A 22,107-nucleotide genomic window follows, 5' to 3' on the forward strand; every position below is an offset into this window, starting at 1 on the left:
GGCGCGCACTGGTGGAACGACGGAGGCACAGATGGATGCATGGGGGTTTATACTCGAACCCCATGACAAATACACGGACACATCAATTTGACATAAACACAGGAATTTAATGACAATATAAATATTTACAAGGGGATAATGCAAAATGGAATAATAATCGTGAGATTTATTATACCTAAAGTTGAGGCACCTCTACACACAGGCTTAAATACAGATAAGGGGAAACAAAATAATAGAAAATCCTTCCTTTATTCTAGTACTTTGGTTGGTCCAGAGATGGTCTTTGTGAAACTTGGAATCGTGGCGCTTCATCCTGCACGTGTTGACATGCCCAAAAAATGCTGCCATGCTGCTCTCTCGCACCGGCAAAAATGTACCTCGGGCAATTTGTGAGCGGTATTCCACACCAAGACACAAAGGCCGGTGTTTATATAAATGCACTTCTTCCTGACTGACTTGTAAATGCAAAAACATAGGAATAGGTCACTGGGGGAACTTATCCTTAATTCCTATCTGATAACACCGCACCACCCCCTGTGTGGTGACACCTAACACTTAAGCTCACAGTCTCCCTACTTAATTTACATCGAGATGTCTCCTACACGTCCATGGACCAAACAACTCTATTCGATCCTAACTTTCCGATGAAATTCCTCCATCTACCCCCACAACTGTAACAATATTTACCTCCGCCACCGAACTTGAAAGAGCCTATGTTTTCACCCCTCTCTGTCTGTCTCTGTCTGTTTGTGTGCAGGATATCTCAAAAAGTTGTGGATGGATTTGTTGAAACTTGGTGGACCGATTGGATGTGTGACAAGGACAAATTGATTCGATTTTGGTGAAGATCCGAATCTGGATATGAGAATGATTTAATTTTTAAAGTTATTCTTCACCATTGAGAGATAGGGCCTAAACGATTATATGGCACGGTATTTCAAAAATTTATTGGGCCCGATATGTTCTCGTAGATCAGGCATTGCATGGTTGAGGTATGCGCTCTACCGAGTGACCTTCTGGTTTTAATTGCAATCCTCAAAATGTATCAATAAAGTAAAAAAGAACCTTCGTAACTTGGAAGCAATTATCTGATTATCCAACTGCCTGGATCATCAGATGGGCTCCAATTTTCATCGAGATTTTGACCCTTTTATCTGAGAATCTTTCAAAACTATGGGTTGACAATCTCATCCGTGAGTTCACATCCATGCATCCAGAATGTCAGCTGTTTATGTATGTGCACACACTTTTGTCATCATTCCTCAGCCAGGTCTTTAATACACACCTCTTGGCCTTTTAAAAAAATTATCAGCCATTGACTTTAGATGTGGAGCATTTTGCATTTGCCTTTTCAGTTTAAAGAGGAACTTTCATTAATTTACACAGATAAACAAGGTTATATCAGAGGTAATTGTCTTCCATGACATCGGATCTCTCTCTTGTTTTTATTTTATTTTATTATTTTTTAACTTTCTTTTGCAATCACTTGTTTCAAGCACATGACCCATATATGTTTCACTCCCAACCTATCGAGCACATACCATATTGGCTAATTAAGACATTTTTGTTTTCTGTTATGTTAGAAGTTGTTGCATCCACCTGTGCCACAAAGGTAAACTGAGTTTGGATTGATTGCATGTAACATGTTTTGCATTGCTCTCAGCATTGAAAGAACGGAGTTTGGAGGTCGTGCAACCTTTGCTCCTCGGCTGTGGCACGAAGGAACCAAAAGTGACTCTGCTCTGTCTCACGGCCATTCAGCGGCTGCTTTCGCATGAAGTTGTGAATGAGGTACAGTGGGAGAATTTGTCTCGATATCCTTCATTCGGTGGAAATCAACTTTGAATTGCTGGTATGTGGTTGACGCCATTATGTGTACAGATGTTTTGATTTTGTATAACAGGTGGCTGCTGTGAGTGTGGTGACCGCTCTCTGGCAGCTTATGGAGAATGGCCTGGAGGAGTTAAAGCTACTCCAGACTGTTCTTGTGTTGCTGACTTCCAACACTGTAGTGCATGATGAAGCTCTTGCCAAGGTGAGATAATGGAGGTTAAGCAATTGAGGTTTTTTTTTTTTTCTTAAAAAAAAAATGTTTTCTTAAGCCTTGGATTGCATTAGATGTCTAGCGTGAAAGTTGCTGTACTTTTGTTGGGGTGACCTAATTGTGAGAGCTTCCAGTCTGAGTCCGAGAGGTTGCTGTTTTAATTCTGGTCCTGGCTGAGTTTTACCAAAGGCTTTAATAACGGCATTTGCTACTTCCTTGCTTGATGATCGTCATTAAAACGATAGCAACACAGACAAACTCCATAGGTTGGCATCCATGGGTGTGGGGGAAGGGTGGGTGAAGGGTAGTGGTAGGGGAGGAGAAAATTTCTCCTCAGTTGTCCCTTGAAGTGCCAAGAGGAAAGCAACTTCTTCATAAAAATGGCGTTGCCAGTACTTATCGTGCCCCAGAAATTTGTGTCGCTTCCCCAAACAAAACTACTGTTTGTCTGAAGTTAAGTCCCGTGTTCTCGTGTGTATGCGATTTGTGTTGCAGATTCTCCAGCAGCTTTAGATCCCTTAATAAATAAAATACAAACCTGCTGTATTTTATGAATCTTCCAGTTTTATTCTGCTTGCAGAGCAACGAAAAATTGGATCCGTTGACATGCATGTCTATCTTTGTACAAAACTGATTATTAACCACCGCCATCGTTGAAGATGGATGGAGGTGACTGTTTTCACCCCTTTCTGTTTGTTTGTTTGTTTGTGAACAGTATTACGGAAAAACTCCTCGACGGATTTCCACCAAACCTGGTGGGGGGGGGGTAGGTATGGTCCAAGGATCATGCCATTAAATTTTGGACTTGGTCCCCCCCCCTAAAAAAAATTGGTAGAGAAAAGAAATATTTTTTTTTTGCATTTCTACATGTTTTAAGTGGTTTCCAACTCCCCCCCAAAAAAAATTACCTCCCCAAAAAAATTAGAGAAATTTTTTTTTTTTTGCATTTATACGTTGTGATTTCCAACCCCCCCCAAAAAAAAATTGTTCTAGAAAAAAAAAAATTTTTTGCAACTTTTTTTTCAACAAAATTTCGATTTATTTTTTTGCATTTCTACATGTTTTAAGTGATTTCCAACCCCCCCCCCCAAAAAAAATTGTTACCCCCCCAAAAAAATTGTTAGAGAAAAAAATTTTTTTTTTTGCATTTCTACATGTTTTAAGTGATTTCCAACCCCCCCCCCCCAAAAAAAAAATGTAGAAAAGAACTATAACTGTCAGCACTGTTGACATCATATTTAATGAATAAGATATAAGGTTCACTTGAGTGACCCAGCAGTATTGGCGGCGGAGGTTTTGCACTCTCCCTCAAGTTTGATGTGTGGTGGTGTTGAGCCATATATGAAGATAATTTAAAGCAGCCATATCTGAAGGAGAAATGCAAACATCAAATGATGTATTTTGTTTGTTTGTTCATTGTAATCCATTTTTTAAAGGGACAATCATGCTGCACTTCACTTACATTTTTTGGGGGAAAAATGCTTCATGCATGATTGTTTGTTTTTGTATTAAAGGCCATTTTTACAGCCTCCACCGACGGAGTTGCCGGAGGCATTATGTTTTCGGGTTGTCCATCCGGCTGTCCGTGTATGATGGGACTTCGTTACCACGATAACTTAACGGCAGAAGGGATCTGAGTCAAACTTGGTCCAAGTATGTATAATTAGGCAAAGATGAACTGATTAGATTTTGGAGTCAAAGGGCACAGGACAAAGGTCAGAGGTCATGTTTGGTAAAATTTCTGTTCCTGCACTAATTTGTGAACCAGTGATGCGATTTTGACCAAACTTGGTATAAGTATTGTTATGGCTGTGGAAATTCGCAATACACCTTAAAGGGTCCTCAGGTGAGATATATCGATAAGTTCATGTGTAGTTTGCCCACACCGGTTGTTTAGAGGGAATATGTGTGATTCATCCGTGTTGCGATGCTTTGAGTGAGCCATTTTTCTTTCTCTATCGTTATTTTGGACCATTAAGCCGCCAACAACTCAAACACCGCCACCTTCGCCTCTTTACCTCCACAACTCCATCCCGCAAACATCGCTTCAACGCCATTCCCAAACGACGCCCGCCAACCACCAAACCACCACAGCAAACCCCCCACCACCTTCGCCTTTCTCCTTCCACAACCATCGACCCCACCACCAGTCAACACCGAACGTCGTACTGTCCGAAGCCGTTCGGTGATTGCTGCCGAACGCACCAAGCCGCGAGTGCAATGGATTCCTTACGGGAGAGAAATTCGGATCAGGGGAGGTTCACGCCCCTTTTTCTCCGTCCAATGGGCGAGTGTCGGGCGGTGTGGCCCCGCCTCCAAGCGCGATGGATGTGAATTCCTCTCAGGAAGGAATTCGGATCAAAAGAGGCTCACGCCCATTTTTTCCACACCAATGGCTGAACAGAGGGTGGCGTGGCCCCGCCTCCAATCGCGTTTTGATCCTAAAATCTGCATACAGGCTCCTCCCCGGTCTATAAAAGAGGCGATTCTGTGTGGAACTCGTTGTAGTGTGGGGGTCGCTTTTCTCGTCGTTGGTGTCTCGTCGCTGGAATCGAGCCACCTTCGCTTTCACAAGCGACCAAGCCAGCCAGCCATTTCCCTCGCTCGACCCTGAGCATCAACAATTCCCCCCCCCCCCAATCCACGCTGAGAGTGCCAGTGGCCCCGTTCATTCCCCACCCTAACCGTGGTGCCGACCAAACCGTGCTTGCGCAGAGCACGCCGGAGAGGGCTCACCGACCACGCCAGGGGCACGGAGTCGGGGCGCAGCTGCGCTGATATTGCGGCTTGCCCGCCATCGCGTCACGAGGACGCGGGTAAGACCTTTTCGGTCTCGTGGACCTGGCCGCTCCTCCAGGTTCCGCGCACATTTGGTCCACGGACCTCGTCTACCTCCCTGCCTATGGGGAGGTCTCTCCTGTTTATTTTGAATGAATAATGTGGCGCTGAGTCCCGACAAGTATAATTGTTTAAGTGTTGTAAATAATTATAGACGGTAGTAGTGCTTTTGCTTTTGTTGCATTTTGCTTTTGCTGCACATTGCATTTCTGCCGTACGTGCGTGTGTTGTGTGTGTGAAATAAAGGTGCTTGGTTGTTGAACTGTTTTCCCATTTCGTTGCGTCCTTTCCTCTGTTGAAATTTCCATCTTGCATCACGTAAGGGATTGGTAGTGGGTTGAAACACCCGATAAGTAATCTGAACTGTCGAGGTCGACGATAACGCCGCTCGGTTATCCCTGCAGCACGGAACGAGCCGCATAAGCGGTTCGTGCCCGAAGTCGACCTGCGGCGAGGTACGATCGCCCGGTCGACCACTCGCGCAGGTACTTAGGTAGGTCGAATTTGGCGAACAACCCTATCCTGCGCGGATGGGCAATTGGCACGATCGTGGTGAGGTTAAACCCCCACCCGTGACTGGCTTCTGGCGGTAGTTCCCGGAGGGTCACGACTGAATTGTCCGTTCCGGTGGGCGACGCGTCGCGATTCGAGTTACGTGGCCAATTGCACGCCAGACGGGCCGAAATTCGTAACAGTATATATTATGATGCAAAGATGAACTGATTATATTTTGGCATCAAGAGGTCAAAGGTCATGTCAGATAAAAATGTTATACTTGGGAATAGCTGAAGATATTTAAATCAAACTTGGTACAAATATGTATAATTATGTAATAATGTGGGCAGAGGCATATTGGTCAACATCACAGTGTCGAAGAGTGTCGTTTGAAATATTAAAATATATAATCGTCCTCTATAGTGAATAGTATGATCTACAGGTATCCCCCTGCTGTATGAAGGTTTGCTATAATGAGTAGTTTCATTTAGGACTCTTCATCATATAACGAAGGTCTTCATTTGCTACAATGAAGGAACCATCAGTGTCATGGTAATTGTGCCATGTCTTCCGTGGCCATGATGGTACGATACCTTTTTCCATTGATTAACTTCTCAATGTGGTGATTAACTTTTCAGAAGGTTTGTAAATAATTATCGTTTCAGAATGAAAGGGTTAAAAAATATCTATCTCCTCCACCACCTCCCACTGCTGCCTTCTTGGAAGGAAACTTGGTGTCAAGATTGTTTTAGAAAGTGTTACAACTAAATTAACTTTATTGTTGTGTTGCTGTCTCTATTATGAGGTAAATAATAAGAATATTTTAATGTCACTTGCAACTAAAACCATCATTATACCAAGCATATGGCTTTGATTTTCGACTGAAATATTACGGTTAGGTAACGAAGTGTAATTTTCCCAAAAGAAATAATGGAAAACGAGCTCCCGCGTAATGAAGGTTCGCCTAATGAAGGGTTATAAAGGTGCGTAACCCCTTAATTAAGCGGAGGATACCTGTGTTACATAATTAAATACGTTTTTACCCTCACTGAAGGAGAGGGTATTGCATTTGGGTCCATTTGTCTTTCTGTTTGTTTGCCCACACAGAACTTTCGTGTTTTTCTCCGTAACTGCTTGTTGGATTGAGATGAAATTTTCACCATCGGTGTGATTACTCGTGTAGAATGTTTTAATAATAATGTCATCATAGGTCACGTGGTGTGGTGTGGCAGCTATGTTGGAAAAACTTTGGACCTCTGTATCTCAAACCACACCAAGGAAAAAAATTGAAATTTGGCACACAGCAAGTACTCCTCATGGGGAATAAGTGCTTTTTTATTTTTAAATGACGTCATAGGTGCCTTTGTTATGATGTCATAATTACATATGTAGAACGCTACATCTGATTAGTATGAAAAATGTTGAGGGTCATTTATGGATAAAATGGTCCACAGAAAGAAAGAAAAAATGATGACATCATCAGTCACATGATTCAGCAGCCATATTGTTAAAAAAAAAAACCTTGAAAAAATCTCCTGAAGTGGCTGAACAGATAGAGGCAAAACTTGATGCGTATGATTGCCTAGCCATGAGGAACGAAAGGTTCACACATATGATGTCATAGGTCACATGGTTTGGCAGCCATATTGTATTTACCTGAAACATAAAAATCTTCTCCAGAACAGCTGGACAGATCGAGGAGAAACTTCACACAAATGTTCCCCAACCTTGGGTGTACAATTTTGTTGAGGAGTAATTGTTAGGTTACATGGTTTGGCAGCCAGAATTAGTAAATATTTTTTGATCTGGGTTTTTTTTTTTTAAGGCTCACTTCGCTGAGCCTGGATGGGTTTGGGGGTAGAGGAGTAGAAGCTGAAATGGAATCCTATCCAGGGATTCCTCCTGATTACTTCATCTCTGCTTTTTTCTTGTTTGGGTTCCTTCTGATGACTCCAATGCAGGACTGCACCGATGTGGTCTTCCATTTGGTTTGAATTGAATTTATTTTAATTCAATTCTGAATTAAATTGAAAAATAATTTAAAACCTCATGGGTCAGGGTCAGTGTCCGATCAAACCGGGATGTCTTGGTACCCGGTCATCACTGCCAATATTTATAAAGTGGCAGTTCTAATTACAGCGCGTGCACTGTAGACAATTACACCGAGTTTGAAATGTCCCCGGTGTCCCCCCCTCCCCCCACGTGCCTCAAGTGAGCCAATGACGGCCGTCCGGTAGATGGCAGTGCTTAACCTAGACGGAAATGGCGACAATTGATGGAAATACCCGAGTATTTCAATGGAAATTTGTGAAACTAATGTTATATATGTGAAAACCATTGAATTTATTGCTTGATGGAAAAAAAAACCAAGAAACGCTCCCCTCTCATGTAGGAACGAACGAAAGACGTCATTTCCACCCACCATGGCATTTCGCGCCGAACGCTGAAAGCTGAGTTCTTCTTATGCCATCATTCTCTTTAATATTAGCTATAAACAAGTGTTTCATCATGCATTAGTAGTTGAAATTTACTTACAATTATGGCAGATATTGGTGGCAAAGTGATAAGTGGTTCTTTCAATAATATTAGTGTACTCATTTGCTTCACCACACGCGCTGTATTGAAGGATTTCACTTGTTATGTCTTTTATTAATTGCTTAGCACACCAGTACACAAACGCCAGATAAAATACACCACACAAAATTACACAAACGCCACACAAAACAAGTTCTGCCGAAGGTCTGCAATCTCTGATTGCTCTTTATAGTTATTGTTTTCCATGATTAAATAAGCAATTAACGTTTTTATTATCCCCTGCCGTGTGGCGGAAGGGGGATATTGTTGTCACCCAGGTCGTCCGGCTGTCCATCCGTCCGTGCGTCAACATTTATAGCTGTGAGTGCGATAACTCGTAAACTGTTCGCCATATCGATTTGAAATTTGGGTCACATGTACCACCTGAAAAGGAAGAACCCTATTGATTTTGGGCGTGGCCGGATCCAAGATGGTCGACTGGGGCGGCCATCTTGAAAAAATGTTTTTCATAATAAATGGAAAACCGCTTATCTGATTTCAATTATTTTTGGTTACTACGTTCCTCACCCCTGGGGAACTTTTTTGAGATGATGACCAAATGGTGTCTTGTTTCCAATTCACCTCCCTCATTATCTGGAATATGTATGACCTTTTTCATTCAATGGCGGGGGATTCCTCATCTCTGATGGTATATATTTTTTTATTATCTGGTAGGTCTTGAGAAGAAGATTTTTGGAGAAATTTACATGACCGCCATTTTGACACACTTCTGGTCATGTGATCAGCACGGCCTCTGCAATTTAACATCAGGACTGTCCTAATGTTGTAACGCAAATTTGGTTGCATTCTGATTCGTGAGTCTGGAGAAGAAGATTTTTAAAGGCATTTACTAAGTCGGCCATTTTGACCTACTTCAAGTCTAATGACCGGAATGAGCTTTGCAATCCCTGTTACCAGTCAGGAGTGGAATGCTGCTGCCAAATTTCAGCTGGATCGGCCCAGCGGTTTGGCCAGAGATGTCGCAATTGGAGACAGATGGATGGATGGACGAACGGACTGTACACAATGACAATACCGTATATGGAAATCCAATTCCAGATAAGCTAAGAAGGTACAAAAACAGATCCCCTTAACGACAGCCCAATTTGCTTACTGTACTTCCACTCATCAGCAAGGTCATGGAGTCGATCATCACAGTTGACATAAAATCATTCGTTTTCTCCAGTCTCATCTCGGATCATCAATTTGGATTCAGACCTGGTCACTCAACCTTGGACATGCTGCTTCTACTCTCCTAACAACGGTGGAGGCCCTCAATATCAGACATGAGATCACAGCTGTCTCTCTGGACATATATCGAGCTTTTGATCGTCTGGCATCCTGCCTTTCTCTCCAAACTGTCTGCCGATGGAATTCAATGCCAACTCCACTCTTGGATTACTGACTTCCTCCCCTCTCGTAGTCGATGTGCGGCTCACAACAGAACCCTTTCATCTCATCTCCCTGTCAAGGCTGGAGTACCCCAAGGCAATGTTCTAGGCCCCATCCAATTCTGAATCATCATCATTGATCTCACTGACTCTGGAAAATCATCTTCAGTGTCGGCCCCACGGGGGGGGGGGGTGGGCATTGGGGGGCAATGCCCACCCAGACTAGACTTTGAGCCCCCCAGTCCAGATTGGCCAGCAGTACCCGACCCCACCATTATTTTAATATGTTTTACAGGTGTTAAAGATAGGGAGAGACAGAGGCTTGCTTCAGCGAACGTGATGGGAAACTGATTACTGCATTGACAGCTCTGGACCCCGAGGATGACAGTTTCCTTGATGCCACAAAAGTTAAACCTATCCTGGATTTGGTAGGAGTGGAAAGTTTTTTTTTTTTTTTTTTTATTTTTTTATTTTTTTTTTTTTATTTTTTTTTTTTTTTCCTTTTTCTCCTACCGTGGAGATGGCGACATTAAGACACTAGGCCTATAAATTAATGCTCAACATATTTGTATTTGTTGTTGTTGGTGCATCGCCTGTTTTCCCCCTTTTCCTCCCGCCGTGGAGATGGTGACATTATATGATTATAATGGTCAACATAATTTATTTTATTTTTTGTTGTTGGTGCAATCGTGTTTCCACAGTATGTTGCTTTTTTCTGCATAGTTATTGTTTTGTTGAGGTGTCAACTGAACACAGTACTAGACTAATGTTAACCTCGCTAGTTATAGTGTTATGTGCACACTATAGTAGGTCTATCTATTATGTGGTCATGATAAGTGAAGGCCTGTTATGTGCGCAGTACCTTTTTTTTTTTCTCTCCCGCTGTGGAGATGGTGACATTACATTAAAGACATTATAATGCTATAATTTTATTTGTTGTTGGTGCATAATTGTAGTAGCCTATACTTGGAGCCTTTTTCAAAGCACTTTCACTGTGTTGTTTATTGTATACAGTTGGGAGAACAAGTATTTGATACACTGCCGATTTTGCAGGTTTTCCCACTTACAAAGTATGTAGAGGTCTGTAATTTTTATCGTAGGTACACTTCACCTGTGAAAGACGGAATCTAAAACAAAAATCCTGAAAATCACATTGTATGATTTTAAAATAATTAATTTGCATTTTATTGCATGAAATAACTATTTGATCACCTACCAACCAGTAAGAATTCCGGCTCTCACAGACCTGTTAGTTTTGGCTTTAAGAAGCCCTCCCATTCTCCACTCATTACCTGTATTAACTGCACCTGTTTGAACTCATTATCTGCATAAAAGACAGCTCTCCACACTCAATCAATCAGACTCCAACCTCTCCACAATGGGCAAGACCAGAGAGCTGTCTAAGGACATCAGGGACAAAATTGTAGACTTGCACAAGGCTGGGATAGGCTACAGGACAATAGGCAAGCAGCTTGGTGAGAAGGCAACAACTGTTGGCGCAATTATTAGAAAATGGAAGAAGTTCAAGATAAGTCAATCTCCCTCGGTCTGGGGCTCCATGCAAGATCTCACCTCGTGGAGCCTCAATGATCATGAGAAAGGTGAGGGATCAGCTCAGAACTACACGGCAGGACCTGGTCAATGACCTGAAGAGAGCTGGGACCACAGTATCAAAGAAAACCATCAGTAACACACTACGCCGTCATGGATTAAAATCCTGCAGTGCACGCAAGGTCCCTCTGCTCAAGCCAGCGCATGTCCAGGCCCGTCTGAAGTTTGCCAATGAGCATCTGGATGATCCAGAAGAGGAATGGGAGAAGGTCATGTCGTCTGATGAGAGCAAAATAGAGCTTTTTGGTTTAAACTCCACTCGCAGTGTTTGGAGGAAGAAGAAGGATGAGTACAACCCCAAGAACACCATCCCAACCGTGAAGCATGGAGGTGGAAACGTCATTCTTTGGGGATGCTTTTCTGCAAAGTGGACAGGACGACTGCACTGTATTGAGGGGACGATGGATGGGGCCATGTATCGCGAGATCTTGGCCAACAACCTCCTTCCCTCAACAAGAGCATTGAAGATGGGGTGTGGCTGGGTCTTCCAGCATGACAACGACCCGAAACACACAGCCAGGGCAACTAAGGAGTGGCTCTGTAAGAAGCATCTCAAGGTCCTGGAGTGGCCGAGTCAGTCTCCAAACCTGAACCCAATAGAAAATCTTTGGAGGGAGCTGAAAGTCTGTGTTGCCCAGCGACAGCCCCGAAACCTGAAGGATCTGGAGAAGATCTGTATGGAGGAGTGGGCCAAAATCCCTGCTGCAGTCTGCAAACCTGGTTAAGAACTAAAGGAAACATCTGATCTCTGTAATTGCAAACAAAGGTTTCTCTACCAAATATTAAGTTCTGTTTTTCTGATGTATAAAATACTTATTTCATGCAATAAAATGCAAATTAATTATTTAAAAATCATACAATGTGATTTTCAGGATTTTTGTTTTAGATTCCGTCTTTCACAATTGAAGTGTACATATTGTTACGGCTGTGGAAATTTGCAATACACCAAAAAGGTCCTCAGGTTAGATATATCGATAAGTTCATGTGTCGTTAGTCCACACCCGTTGTTTAAAGGGAATATGTGTGATTCATCCGGGCTGCGACGCTTTGAGTTAGCCGTTTTTCTTTGTCTATCGTTATTTTGGACCAATAATCCCCCAACAACTCAAACCAGCACCTTCGCCTCTTTACCTCCACAACTCCATCCCGCAAACATCGCTATGACGCCCGCCAACAAACTCAAACCACCACAGCAAACCCCCCATCACCTTCGCCTTTCTCCTTCCACAACCATCGGCCACGCCACCTGTCGGCACCGGGCGTCATGCTGTCCAGGGCCCGTTCGGTGATTCTTGCCGAGCGTGTTGAGCCGCGAGTACAAATGGATGCCTTTACGGGAGGGAAATCGGATCAGGAGAGGCTCATGCCCCTTTTTGCCCGACCAATGGCTGAACGTCGGGTGGCGTGGCCCCGCCCCCAAGCACGATGCATGTGGACTCCTTTTGGGAGGGAAGTTGGATCAGGAGAGGCTCACGCCCCTTTTTGCCCGACGTCAGGTGGCGTGGCCCCACCTCCAAGCGCGTTTTGATCTGCGAATTAGCATACACGATCCTCCCCCGGTCTATAAATACGCGAGCACAAGGCAGCTCGCGTGAGTGTTGGGTTGTGCTGAGCTGTGCGGTGCTGTGCTGGGCTGGTCGAGTGAAGACGAAAGTCGTCGTTGAGGTTATCGTTGCTGGGTCGAGGGACGAGTCGAGGAGTGAAGCAGGGACGCGGAAGAGGGCTCGGGGGCGAGAGTTCGCCGGAGTCGGTGCGGTCCCAAGGCCCTGCTACCGGGACGGAGCGTCCGCCATTCCCCTCTCTCCACCCCGAGCATCAACAATAGCGCTGAGATAGCGCCGGTAACCCCGTCCGTTCCTCACCCCAACCGTGGTGTCGACTGACCAACACGTGCCTGTGCAACGCATGCCAAAAGGAGCTCACCGACCACGCCAGGGGCACGGAGTCAGGCATGTTACCCTGACATTGCGGCGAGCCCGCCATTGCGCCACGAGGGCGCGGGTAAGACCCGTTCGGTCTCGTGGAGCTGGCCGCTCACCCAGGTCCCACGTACATTTGGTCCATGGACCTGTCTGCCCCCTTGCCTATGAGGGTGGCTTTCATTTGCTTTTTGTGTAAATGTGTGTGTGATGCTAGTCCTTTAAGTAAACCTGAATAAGTGCTTGTACATTGCTTTATTCGGTGGTAACTTTTACTTGCTTTTACCGTATGACTGTTGTGTGTGTGTGTGTGTGTGTGTGTGTGTGTGTGTGTGTGTGTGTGTGTGTGTGTGTGTGTGTGTGTGTGTGTGTGTGTGTGTGTGTGTGTGAAATAAAAGTGCTTGTCAAATTGTTTCCCGTTTTGTTGTGTCCTTTCCTTCGTTTGAAAGTTCCATCTTGCATCACGTAAGGGATTGGTAGTGGGTGTAGACACTCAATAAATAATCTGAACCATAGAGGTCGACGATAACTCCGCTCGGTTATCCCTGCAGCACGGAATGAGCCGCTTAAGCGGTTCGTGTCCGGAGTCGACCTGCGGCGTGGTACAACTCGTCGGTACGCGACCCGCGCGGGTACTTAGGTATATCGACATTCGGCGATTCACCCTATTTCGCACGGGTAGAATGCCGACTGGGTTGTGGTGAGGTTAACCCCACACCCGTGGCTAGTTCCTTGGCAGTAGTTCTAAGAGGGTCACGACTGAATTGTCTGTTCCGATGGGCGACGCGTCGCGATTCGAGTTACGTGGCCGATCGCACGCCAGGCGTGCCAAAATTCGTAACAATATGATAAAAATTACAGACCTCTACGGCTTTGTAAGTGGGGAAAACCTGCAAAATCGGCAGTGTATCAAATACTTGTTCTCCCCACTGTAGGTGAGCATTTGCTTGCTATATATTGGGGTGTTGAAAAATAAAGTTCCCCCTTTGGAAAAAATGAATGCCCCCCTGCTGATTATAGCCTGTATCCGGCACTGATCCTCTTTATTTCTTTGCTGATGATTCCATTCTCTGCCATGACATCTCTCATCTTTCTGACACAGACAGACAGACAGACAGACAGCAGCCTCTCCCCCTCTTCTCAGACCTTGACAAAATCACAAACTGATCAAACACAAAATCACAAACTGATCAGGCATATAAAAAAAAACAGTGCCCCTACATTCGTGGCATTTTCAGGAACATATCCCCAGCGAGTAGCGGGTCCGACAATATGTTTGTTTGTTTTTTTGCATACACTTGAAGGTTTACACTGGTTTAAATTTTGAAAGTCATGTTAATTCCTTATTAGCACATTCACCTGCACAGCGGGAGATGGAGTTTTGCAAACACTTGTCTGTCTGTCTGTCTCTCTCTCATGTCTGTGCAGGCCATAACGTTTTTACCATTTGAGCTTTTGTTATAAAATTTTCAACAAATCTCGATAATGATAAGATGAATTAAGAAATTTTTACATGTGTGTATATCGCGGGTTGAGAGACATAATGTTGTAACTGCATTTTTGGTGAAACCAAATAAAATGGCTCTCATATCTAACAAAACACCATTTCGCGGGTTGAGAGACATAATGTTGTAACTGAAAATTTCCCATTTCCTGCAAATCACTAATGAAAGATAAATGGTGTTTTGTTAGACATGAGCCATTCCATTCAACCTTGCCAAAAATGCAGTTACAACATTATGTCTTTCAACCCACGATATATACACTACCGGTCGGAGGTTTTAGAACACCCCCATTTTTCAGTTTTTACTGAAATTTAAGCAGTTCAAGTCCAGTGAATAACCTGAAATGGTACAAAGCGAAGCGGTAAACTGCCAGAGGTTAAAAAAAATGTTTAGGTTATCAAATACTGAAAAATAATGTAAATTTCAGAGTTGTTAAAAAGGCCCTTTTCAGGGAACAAGTAATGGGTGAGCAACTGCAGCTGTTCTGCAGCAATGGAAATAAATTAAGCCTTGAAAGTTGATGCAAACAATTACTTCAGGTGTCCCAACTTTTGTTGATTCATTACAAACTCTCTGTATAAAAGCAGTGTTGGAACAGACTGTGTTGCTACACCCTCTGAAGCATTATTTGGACAATATTGCACTGCAGGAAGTAGTATATTGCTATCATAATGGCGAGAAAAAGACAATTAACAAAGGAAGACAGACAGACCATTATAACCGTTAAAAGTGTAGGTCTTTCCTTTCGAGAAATTGCAAAGAAAGCCAAGGTGTCAGTGAGTACAGTTTCCTACGCCATCAAAAGGCACTTGGAAACTGGAGGAAACTCTGACAGGAAGAGGTCTAGTTGACCCAAAGCCACAACACAATCGGAAGACAAGTTTCTGAGAGTCAACAGCTTGCGTGATGGGTGGCTCACAGGACAGCAGTTTCAAGCACAGCTTAAAGGGGCTGTCACACCTTGACGTTTTAGCCAGCATATGGCGAGGTATCAAAATGTATGTAAAACGCTGGCGTACGCTGAACTATTGATGTTTTTTTTGTTTTTTTTTAAAGTTTTTGGCGTATAATAACGTGTTGGATGTATGCATAACGTATTAGTAACGTACACAGAACGTTTCAATCACATATAGATAACTTATACCAACGAATGCTGAGCGTGTTGTCGGCGTTCACAACCTATGCCCAACGATAGTCTAACTTATGCATAGCGCGCGCGGCAGCGTATCGCCGACTATCACGTGGTGTCGGCTATTCATAGGCTGCGATTCGACGATTCAAATCATAACCGCACTGGACATCGAGGTGTGAAGCCGCTGTCACACCTTGACGTTTTAGCCAGCGTATGCCGACGATTGAAAAATTTGCCGAATATGCTGGCACACGTCGAATACGTTATGGGTAAGTTTTGTATATGTTAAGAGCATGCTGGCATACGTCGTCATACGCCGAGTACGTCGAGAAATTTTCAGCATGTTGAAAATTTCTCGACGTACTCGGTGTATGACACACGTTCCGCATATGCTGGCATAAGTTGTAGGTACGTTACGTGATCGTTGACACACGTCGACACACGTTACTTGTACGTTACTCATAAGTCGAAACACGTCAACGTAATGGTTAGCGTCAGTGTTCCAGACTCCCTGGTTCTTTGTTTTTTATCTTGCCAAAACAAAGTTTTTGCAAGATATGTTAGTCAGCTTGTATGTTTTTTTTTTTTTGTCTGTAATCACGTATAAAAAATTCTGCAGAGCACAGTTATCATTGGAAATTTTTGTAACTTCGCATATCTGAGGCCTATAGAAGTCCCTTTCAGCGCACAAAATTTTGAAGGTCAAGGTCACTTTGTCACGAATCAGGGAAGTCGACGAAACCCTTATTTTTTGAGTAATTTTGAACGGATCATCTTCAAACTTCATGGGAATATAGTTCATGGTCTGGCGCTCAGCTGATTAATTTTTGGTGGCGATTGGCCTTGACCTTCATATGTTTTTTTATTTATTTTTTGTCTGTAATCACGTATAAATCACTCTGCAGAGCACAGTTATCATTGGAAATTTTTGTAACTTCGCATATCAGAGACCTATAGAGGTCCCTTTCAGTGCACAAAATTTTGAAGGTCAAAGGTCAAGGTCACTTTGTCGCAAATCAGGGGAGTCGACGAAACCCTTATTTTTTGAGTAATTTTAATCGAATCGTCTCCAAACTTTATGGCAGTGTCGTATATGGTCTGGCGCTCAGCTGATTAGTTTTTGGTGGCGATTGGCCTTGACCTTCATGGTTAGCGCCTGAGGTCAAACATATTTGACCCCAAGGTCAAATTTTCAAGTTTTAGGAACCATATCGTGTAGTACCTCAAATTGAACACCTCGATGAGTGCTTTCTAGATATGTCAAGCTTGAGACATTATGACGTCATTTGGTGACGTTATGAGGCAAACACATATTTTTCATGGTTACTCTGTAGAACGATTCTCATCAGAATCTCTCCTAGGCAGATATTCCTCAAGGAGTCGCTCCTGGTGGATAGCATCTCTGTTCACCTGAGTGTGACCTTAAAGAAGTCACTCGTGGTCACCTTTTGGCAAGATACGGGTCACCCTGCGGGTGACATTGGTTTATTTTTTCTTCAGTATGACGGTGATGTTGACACTTCGATTTCTAGTGCGGTTATGATTTAAATCGTTGAGCGGCAGCCTACTAATTATATTATATCATAACCGCACTAGAAATCGAAGTGTCAACATCACCGCCACGCCGAAGAAAAAGAAAAAAAAATAAAACCAGGGAATCTGGAACACTGACGCTAACCATTACCTTGACGTGTTTCGACTTATGAGTAACTTACAAGTAACGTGTGTCAACGATCGCGTCACGTGCCTACAACACGTTACTCATAGGTTCGGAATAAGTTTCGGGTACGCTAAGCATTACCTCGACGTGTTTAGACTTATGAGTAACTTACAAGTAACGTGTGTCAACGATCGCGTATCGTGCCTACAACTTGTGGCCAAGCGTATGCGGAACGTGTGAGTCATACGCTGGCATACGTCGAAAAATTTCAATCATGGAAAATTTTTCTAACACCTCAGCGTACTACGACGTATGCCAGCGTACTTCAGCGTGCTCTTAACGTATACAAACTTACCCATAACATATTCGAGGTGTGCCAGCGTTTTAGCCAAATTTTGCATACGTCAGGCATACACTGGCTAAATCGGCAAGGTGTGACAGGGCCTTAACACTGGTCAAAGTAAGGAAGTCTCAGTTTCAACTGTGAAGAGAAGACTTCGAGCTGCAGGTTTGACAGGTCAAGTGGCATTAAGAAAGCTATTGCTAAGATGGCAAAATAAGAAAAAGAGGCTTGCCTGGGCCATGAAGTACCGCCAGTGGACTATTGAAAACTGGAAGAAGGTCTGATGGACCAATGACTCAAAATTTGAAATCTTCAGTTCATCAAGCAGGGTTTTTGTATGCCGTTGAGTAGGCGAAAGGATGGTTCCTCTGTGTGTGACACCAACTGTCAAACATGGAGTAGAAAGCGTGATGATCTGGGGCTCTTTTGCTGGATCCAGAGTCGGCTACTTGCACAGAATGACTGGCACCCTGAACCAAAAGGGCTTCCACAGCTTTTTGCAGCGTCATATGCAATACCCTCTGGTCTACTCCTCGTTGGTCAGGGGTTCATCCTACAGCAAGATAATGACCTAAAACATACCTCCAGGCTATGTCAGAACTACCTTAAAAGAAAAAAAACAAGACTGTAGGCTTCAAATCATGGAATGGCCAGCACAGTCTCCAGACTTAAATCCAATCGAGCTAGTTTGGGATGAAATGGACAGAAGGTTGAAAGCAAAGCAACCTACAAGTGCAACATTTGTGGGAACTTCTGCAACAGTGTTGGGAAGAACTTTCTGAACAATATTTTATTTCCATTGTAGAAAGATTGCCACGAGTATGTTCAGCTGTTATATCAACAAAACTTGATCAAAAGATCGAGATATGTCCAGAGAGACAGTCGTGATCTCATGTATGATATTGAGGGCTTCCACCTTTGTTGGGAGAGTGGAATCAGCATGTCCATGGTTGAGTGACAAGGTTTGAATCCGAATTGATGATCTGAAATGAGGCTGTTGGACAAAACAAAATCAAAATTTAATTTCGTTCAACAAAACGATTCAATGATTTCTTTTTTATCTGCAATTGTTTATTTGTTCTTTGCTTCAATTTCAGAGTACATTGAAACATTAAACTGCTTAAATTTCAGTAAAAACTGGAAAAATGGGGGTGTTCTAAAATTTCTCATCGGTAGTGTATATATTGTTACAGACACGGGTACCGAGTGTATTATGTATGAGGGGGTTTAATCCCCGGTTGTCCTCGGAAGAGCTGGACCTGAGTCCACCGCTCACAATTAACTTTATGGTATGGTGGGTTGCTTTAGACCCATGAACGCCACTCAGTTAACCATGAGTTCCAGTGTCCACTGTCTCATTATGCCGCTTAACTCTAGGTTACGTGGTTTCCTGAACGGGGAGCGCGCCCTCTGCAAAATACCAATCTTATCTTAATTAGGGCAGCCGAGCGTTTAACAGCTGGTGCGTGCAAACTATTATTGGTCAATTTGTGTGGTAATTACTTCCCAGTCCATCTCGGCTCGGACAATGCTGGATCAATGGAAGAAAAGACAAGCACGGACAGGTTGGAACGTCAACAAAGGAATTTATTAATAAGAAAATAAATAAATAGAAATAACTTTTTATTTTCATGAGGTAAAAATAAGTTAATTCGAAGCAATCAAAATATTCGCAAGCAAATAAATAATCAATGTGGCACTGACAGGAAAGGGGACAAAGAGCAGATGCTTATTTGGGATTGATTTGCTTCACAATTAAATGCAGACAAGGGTACACAGCAGATCATTCGGGGGGGGGGGGGGGGAGAGAAATCGTCTCGCTTAACAAATAGAAGTCATACAGCGTGCCTTGTCTTTTGCCAGCGCCCAGCCTTGCCGTGCACCCACTCGCGAACAGGCTTGAACGCCAATCGATGTCACCCCCAAGAATCAGGCACGCCAAGTGCAGGTGTCGAGCAGAAGGAGCATTAACGGTCCGAGCGTCACCCACCGCCAGGAGCCACCAGGAGCCACAACTGATGGACAGCTATTCAGGGCTGTGAGGCGCTGAGAGACGATGAGGCTGTCACCAGCTCACTGGCGCCGACTGACTGGAAAAGCCATCTGACTGACTGGACTCCGACTGACTGGACTCCGACTGACTGGTAGAGTCGTCTGACTGACTGGTAACGCCGTCTGACTGAAACTGACTCACTGAAGTCAACTGACTTACAAACTGACTCGTCGACTGACCCGCCGCGAACGGACCTCACGTCCTCTTTTTATAGATGGCCCGTCTGGGTGCAGGTGCAGACTCCAGCTAAATCAACCCCGCCCCATTTGCGAATTGTTGCCGTGACAACCCACATGTTCTGCAATTATTCCTGGCTTACGATGCCATATTTGTGGTGCTGGACGAACGGCAAAAAGCAGCCATTTGTCAGAATTACCGAGCGAAAACGTGAAGCGCTCATAAAACATCAACAACAATTATCACCTCAATGTTCAGCCCTATATGAAAAAGAGCCAGTCAGCGTCCACAGAGCCGCCAAACGGGGCGTCAAACGTCGATGGAAAAAGGCGGGTTTTGGCATTGGTCAAAGAAACGGGCGTCAACGTCGATGGGAAAATGCGGGTGTCAAGCTTCCGTTGGGCTAACGGTATCTCACGTGTGTGAATGTGTCTGCCGTAAAGAGAAAAATACACCCGTGCATGATTGACGGTCATCTCTGCAAGAAATAATAGGAATACCAAGCACGAGAACGACCTTTAAAAGCATGAGTCCTGTTACTAGGGTGTAGTGCTCTCGGGTTAGGAGGGATTTTTGGCCAACTTTGAAGTCACCTGACGCGAAAACGAAAGCGAATATTGAAAATCCGGCCTGACCAAATTTAGATATTGTCCCATAGATTCATATGCCACAATCAAATTCAAGATAACTTAAGAAATGTAGGAGGAGATAGATTTTAAAAATCGTCATTTTGCAACTACATGAAGCAGTTTTCGCAAAATTGAAAGTCACGTGACGTGTACGTATTCGAAGATATCAGTATTCTTTCGAATGGACATGAAATACAAATTCAGCTGCTATGCAATGACACCATTCACTAACTTTTACCATGCCCAGTAGAGAATATATAGCCTCCCTAAGGTAGGGCAGTTTTTGCAAACTTTGAAGTCACATGACGCGAAAACGAAAGCGAATATCGAAAATCCAGCCCGACCAAATTTAGATATTGTCCCATATATTCATATGCTGCAATCAAATTCAAGATCGCTTGAGAAATGGTGGAGGAGATAGAATTTGAAAATAGTCATTTTCGCAACTTCAAAGGCCTCGTGACCTTGACCTTGACCTTCGGTGAACTTGAAAGTCATACCATCGTGTACGTCTCATCGACCTCTATCAGGATCACTAATGACCAGATCTCCCGCTTCAACTTCATTGTGAACGGATGGACGGACGGATCGAAGGACATCGACACCCATATTATTAGGTCATGCTCGAAGAGATGACTTAAAAAGGAGCTTTCCATAAAAGAAGGAATCTATTTTTTACCCTTCTCAACGCATTACATTTAGAATCCCACCAGACATGGGGATAGGTCTAACCTGAACATGCATTTCGAGAAATAACCATCTAAGGACCTGGATGCTTGTATGCATTCGTCGGATCGGATTCTGAAATCCGTGACAAATGATATTGTTACGAATCTACGCCCGCCCGGCTTGCGAACGACCGCTTTAGCCAATGGCAGCCGCCCGCCCACCGGACGAGCAATTCAGTCGTGACTTCCCGGAACAACGCCGAGAACCAGTCACGGGTGTGCCTTCAATGCACACCACGGCCCAGTCCGTATTCTACCCGCGCGCGACAGGGTCAATCACCGAATATCGATATACCTAAGTATTTGCGTGGGTAACCTACCGAGGGACCGTACCTCGGCGAAGGCCTGTTTGGACACGAACCTCTTAAGCGGTTCGTTCCGTTCTGGGATAACCGAGTGGGTGTTATCGCCAGACCTCGCCGGACCCGCTCCTATTGTCGGTATTCAAACACCAACTAGTATTCCGAAATGCAATACGGCGGTTCAATTTCGGAAAAAAAAGACACTATGAACGGGTTAACATTCACACAAGCACATTTATTTACTACACACGTATACAGGCAAGGAATTAAAAAACACGCATGCAGTTGCTTTATGAAGATTGCGGGACGGGACAAAGACACGAGCAAGGCAAAAACACTACAACCGACTATTGTTTATTATTTACAATCACTTAAACAGGTTTTACTTACGAGACTCGGCGCCACAACATGCATTCAAAGAAAAACCCCAGGAAAAAGACCACCCTCATAGACAAGGGAGTCAGACTGGGCCCGTGGGCCTTTATAACGTGGGGCTTTTGGTGACCGAAAGGGCCCCATGCGACCGTTGCAGGTTACTTGCACCCTCGTGGTGCCTTGCTGGGGCGAGTCACGACGTCCCATCCCCACGGCAGCTAGCGTAGCCGCGGTTGTGCCCAGGCCTTGCCAAGTGGCAGGCGAGCTCTCTCCGGCTCTCCCCACACGCACGAGCAGGTTCGTGCGACACAGCAGCGCTGCACCTCCAGCC

The 22,107-nt window shown here is 44.1% G+C and overlaps 1 protein-coding gene across 3 annotated transcripts in view; it reads left to right on the plus strand.

Moving 5' to 3' along the window:
- Positions 1 to 22,107, plus strand: part of MON2 (MON2 regulator of endosome-to-Golgi trafficking) — a 184,974-nt gene that overhangs the window by 39,044 nt on the left and 123,823 nt on the right. For all 3 annotated transcript variants that reach the window (XM_085894252.1, XM_085894254.1, XM_085894253.1), the window contains exons 3-4: positions 1,664 to 1,791; positions 1,904 to 2,035. In XM_085894252.1, coding sequence (XP_085750378.1) covers positions 1,664 to 1,791; positions 1,904 to 2,035 — 260 coding nt within the window. The remainder of the gene's footprint in view (positions 1 to 1,663; positions 1,792 to 1,903; positions 2,036 to 22,107) is intronic.

The sequence above is a fragment of the Eptatretus burgeri genome, chromosome 9, assembly GCF_056783735.1.
Source record: "Eptatretus burgeri isolate ZD-2024b chromosome 9, Ebu_testis_v1, whole genome shotgun sequence".
Classification (NCBI taxonomy): domain Eukaryota; kingdom Metazoa; phylum Chordata; class Myxini; order Myxiniformes; family Myxinidae; genus Eptatretus; species Eptatretus burgeri.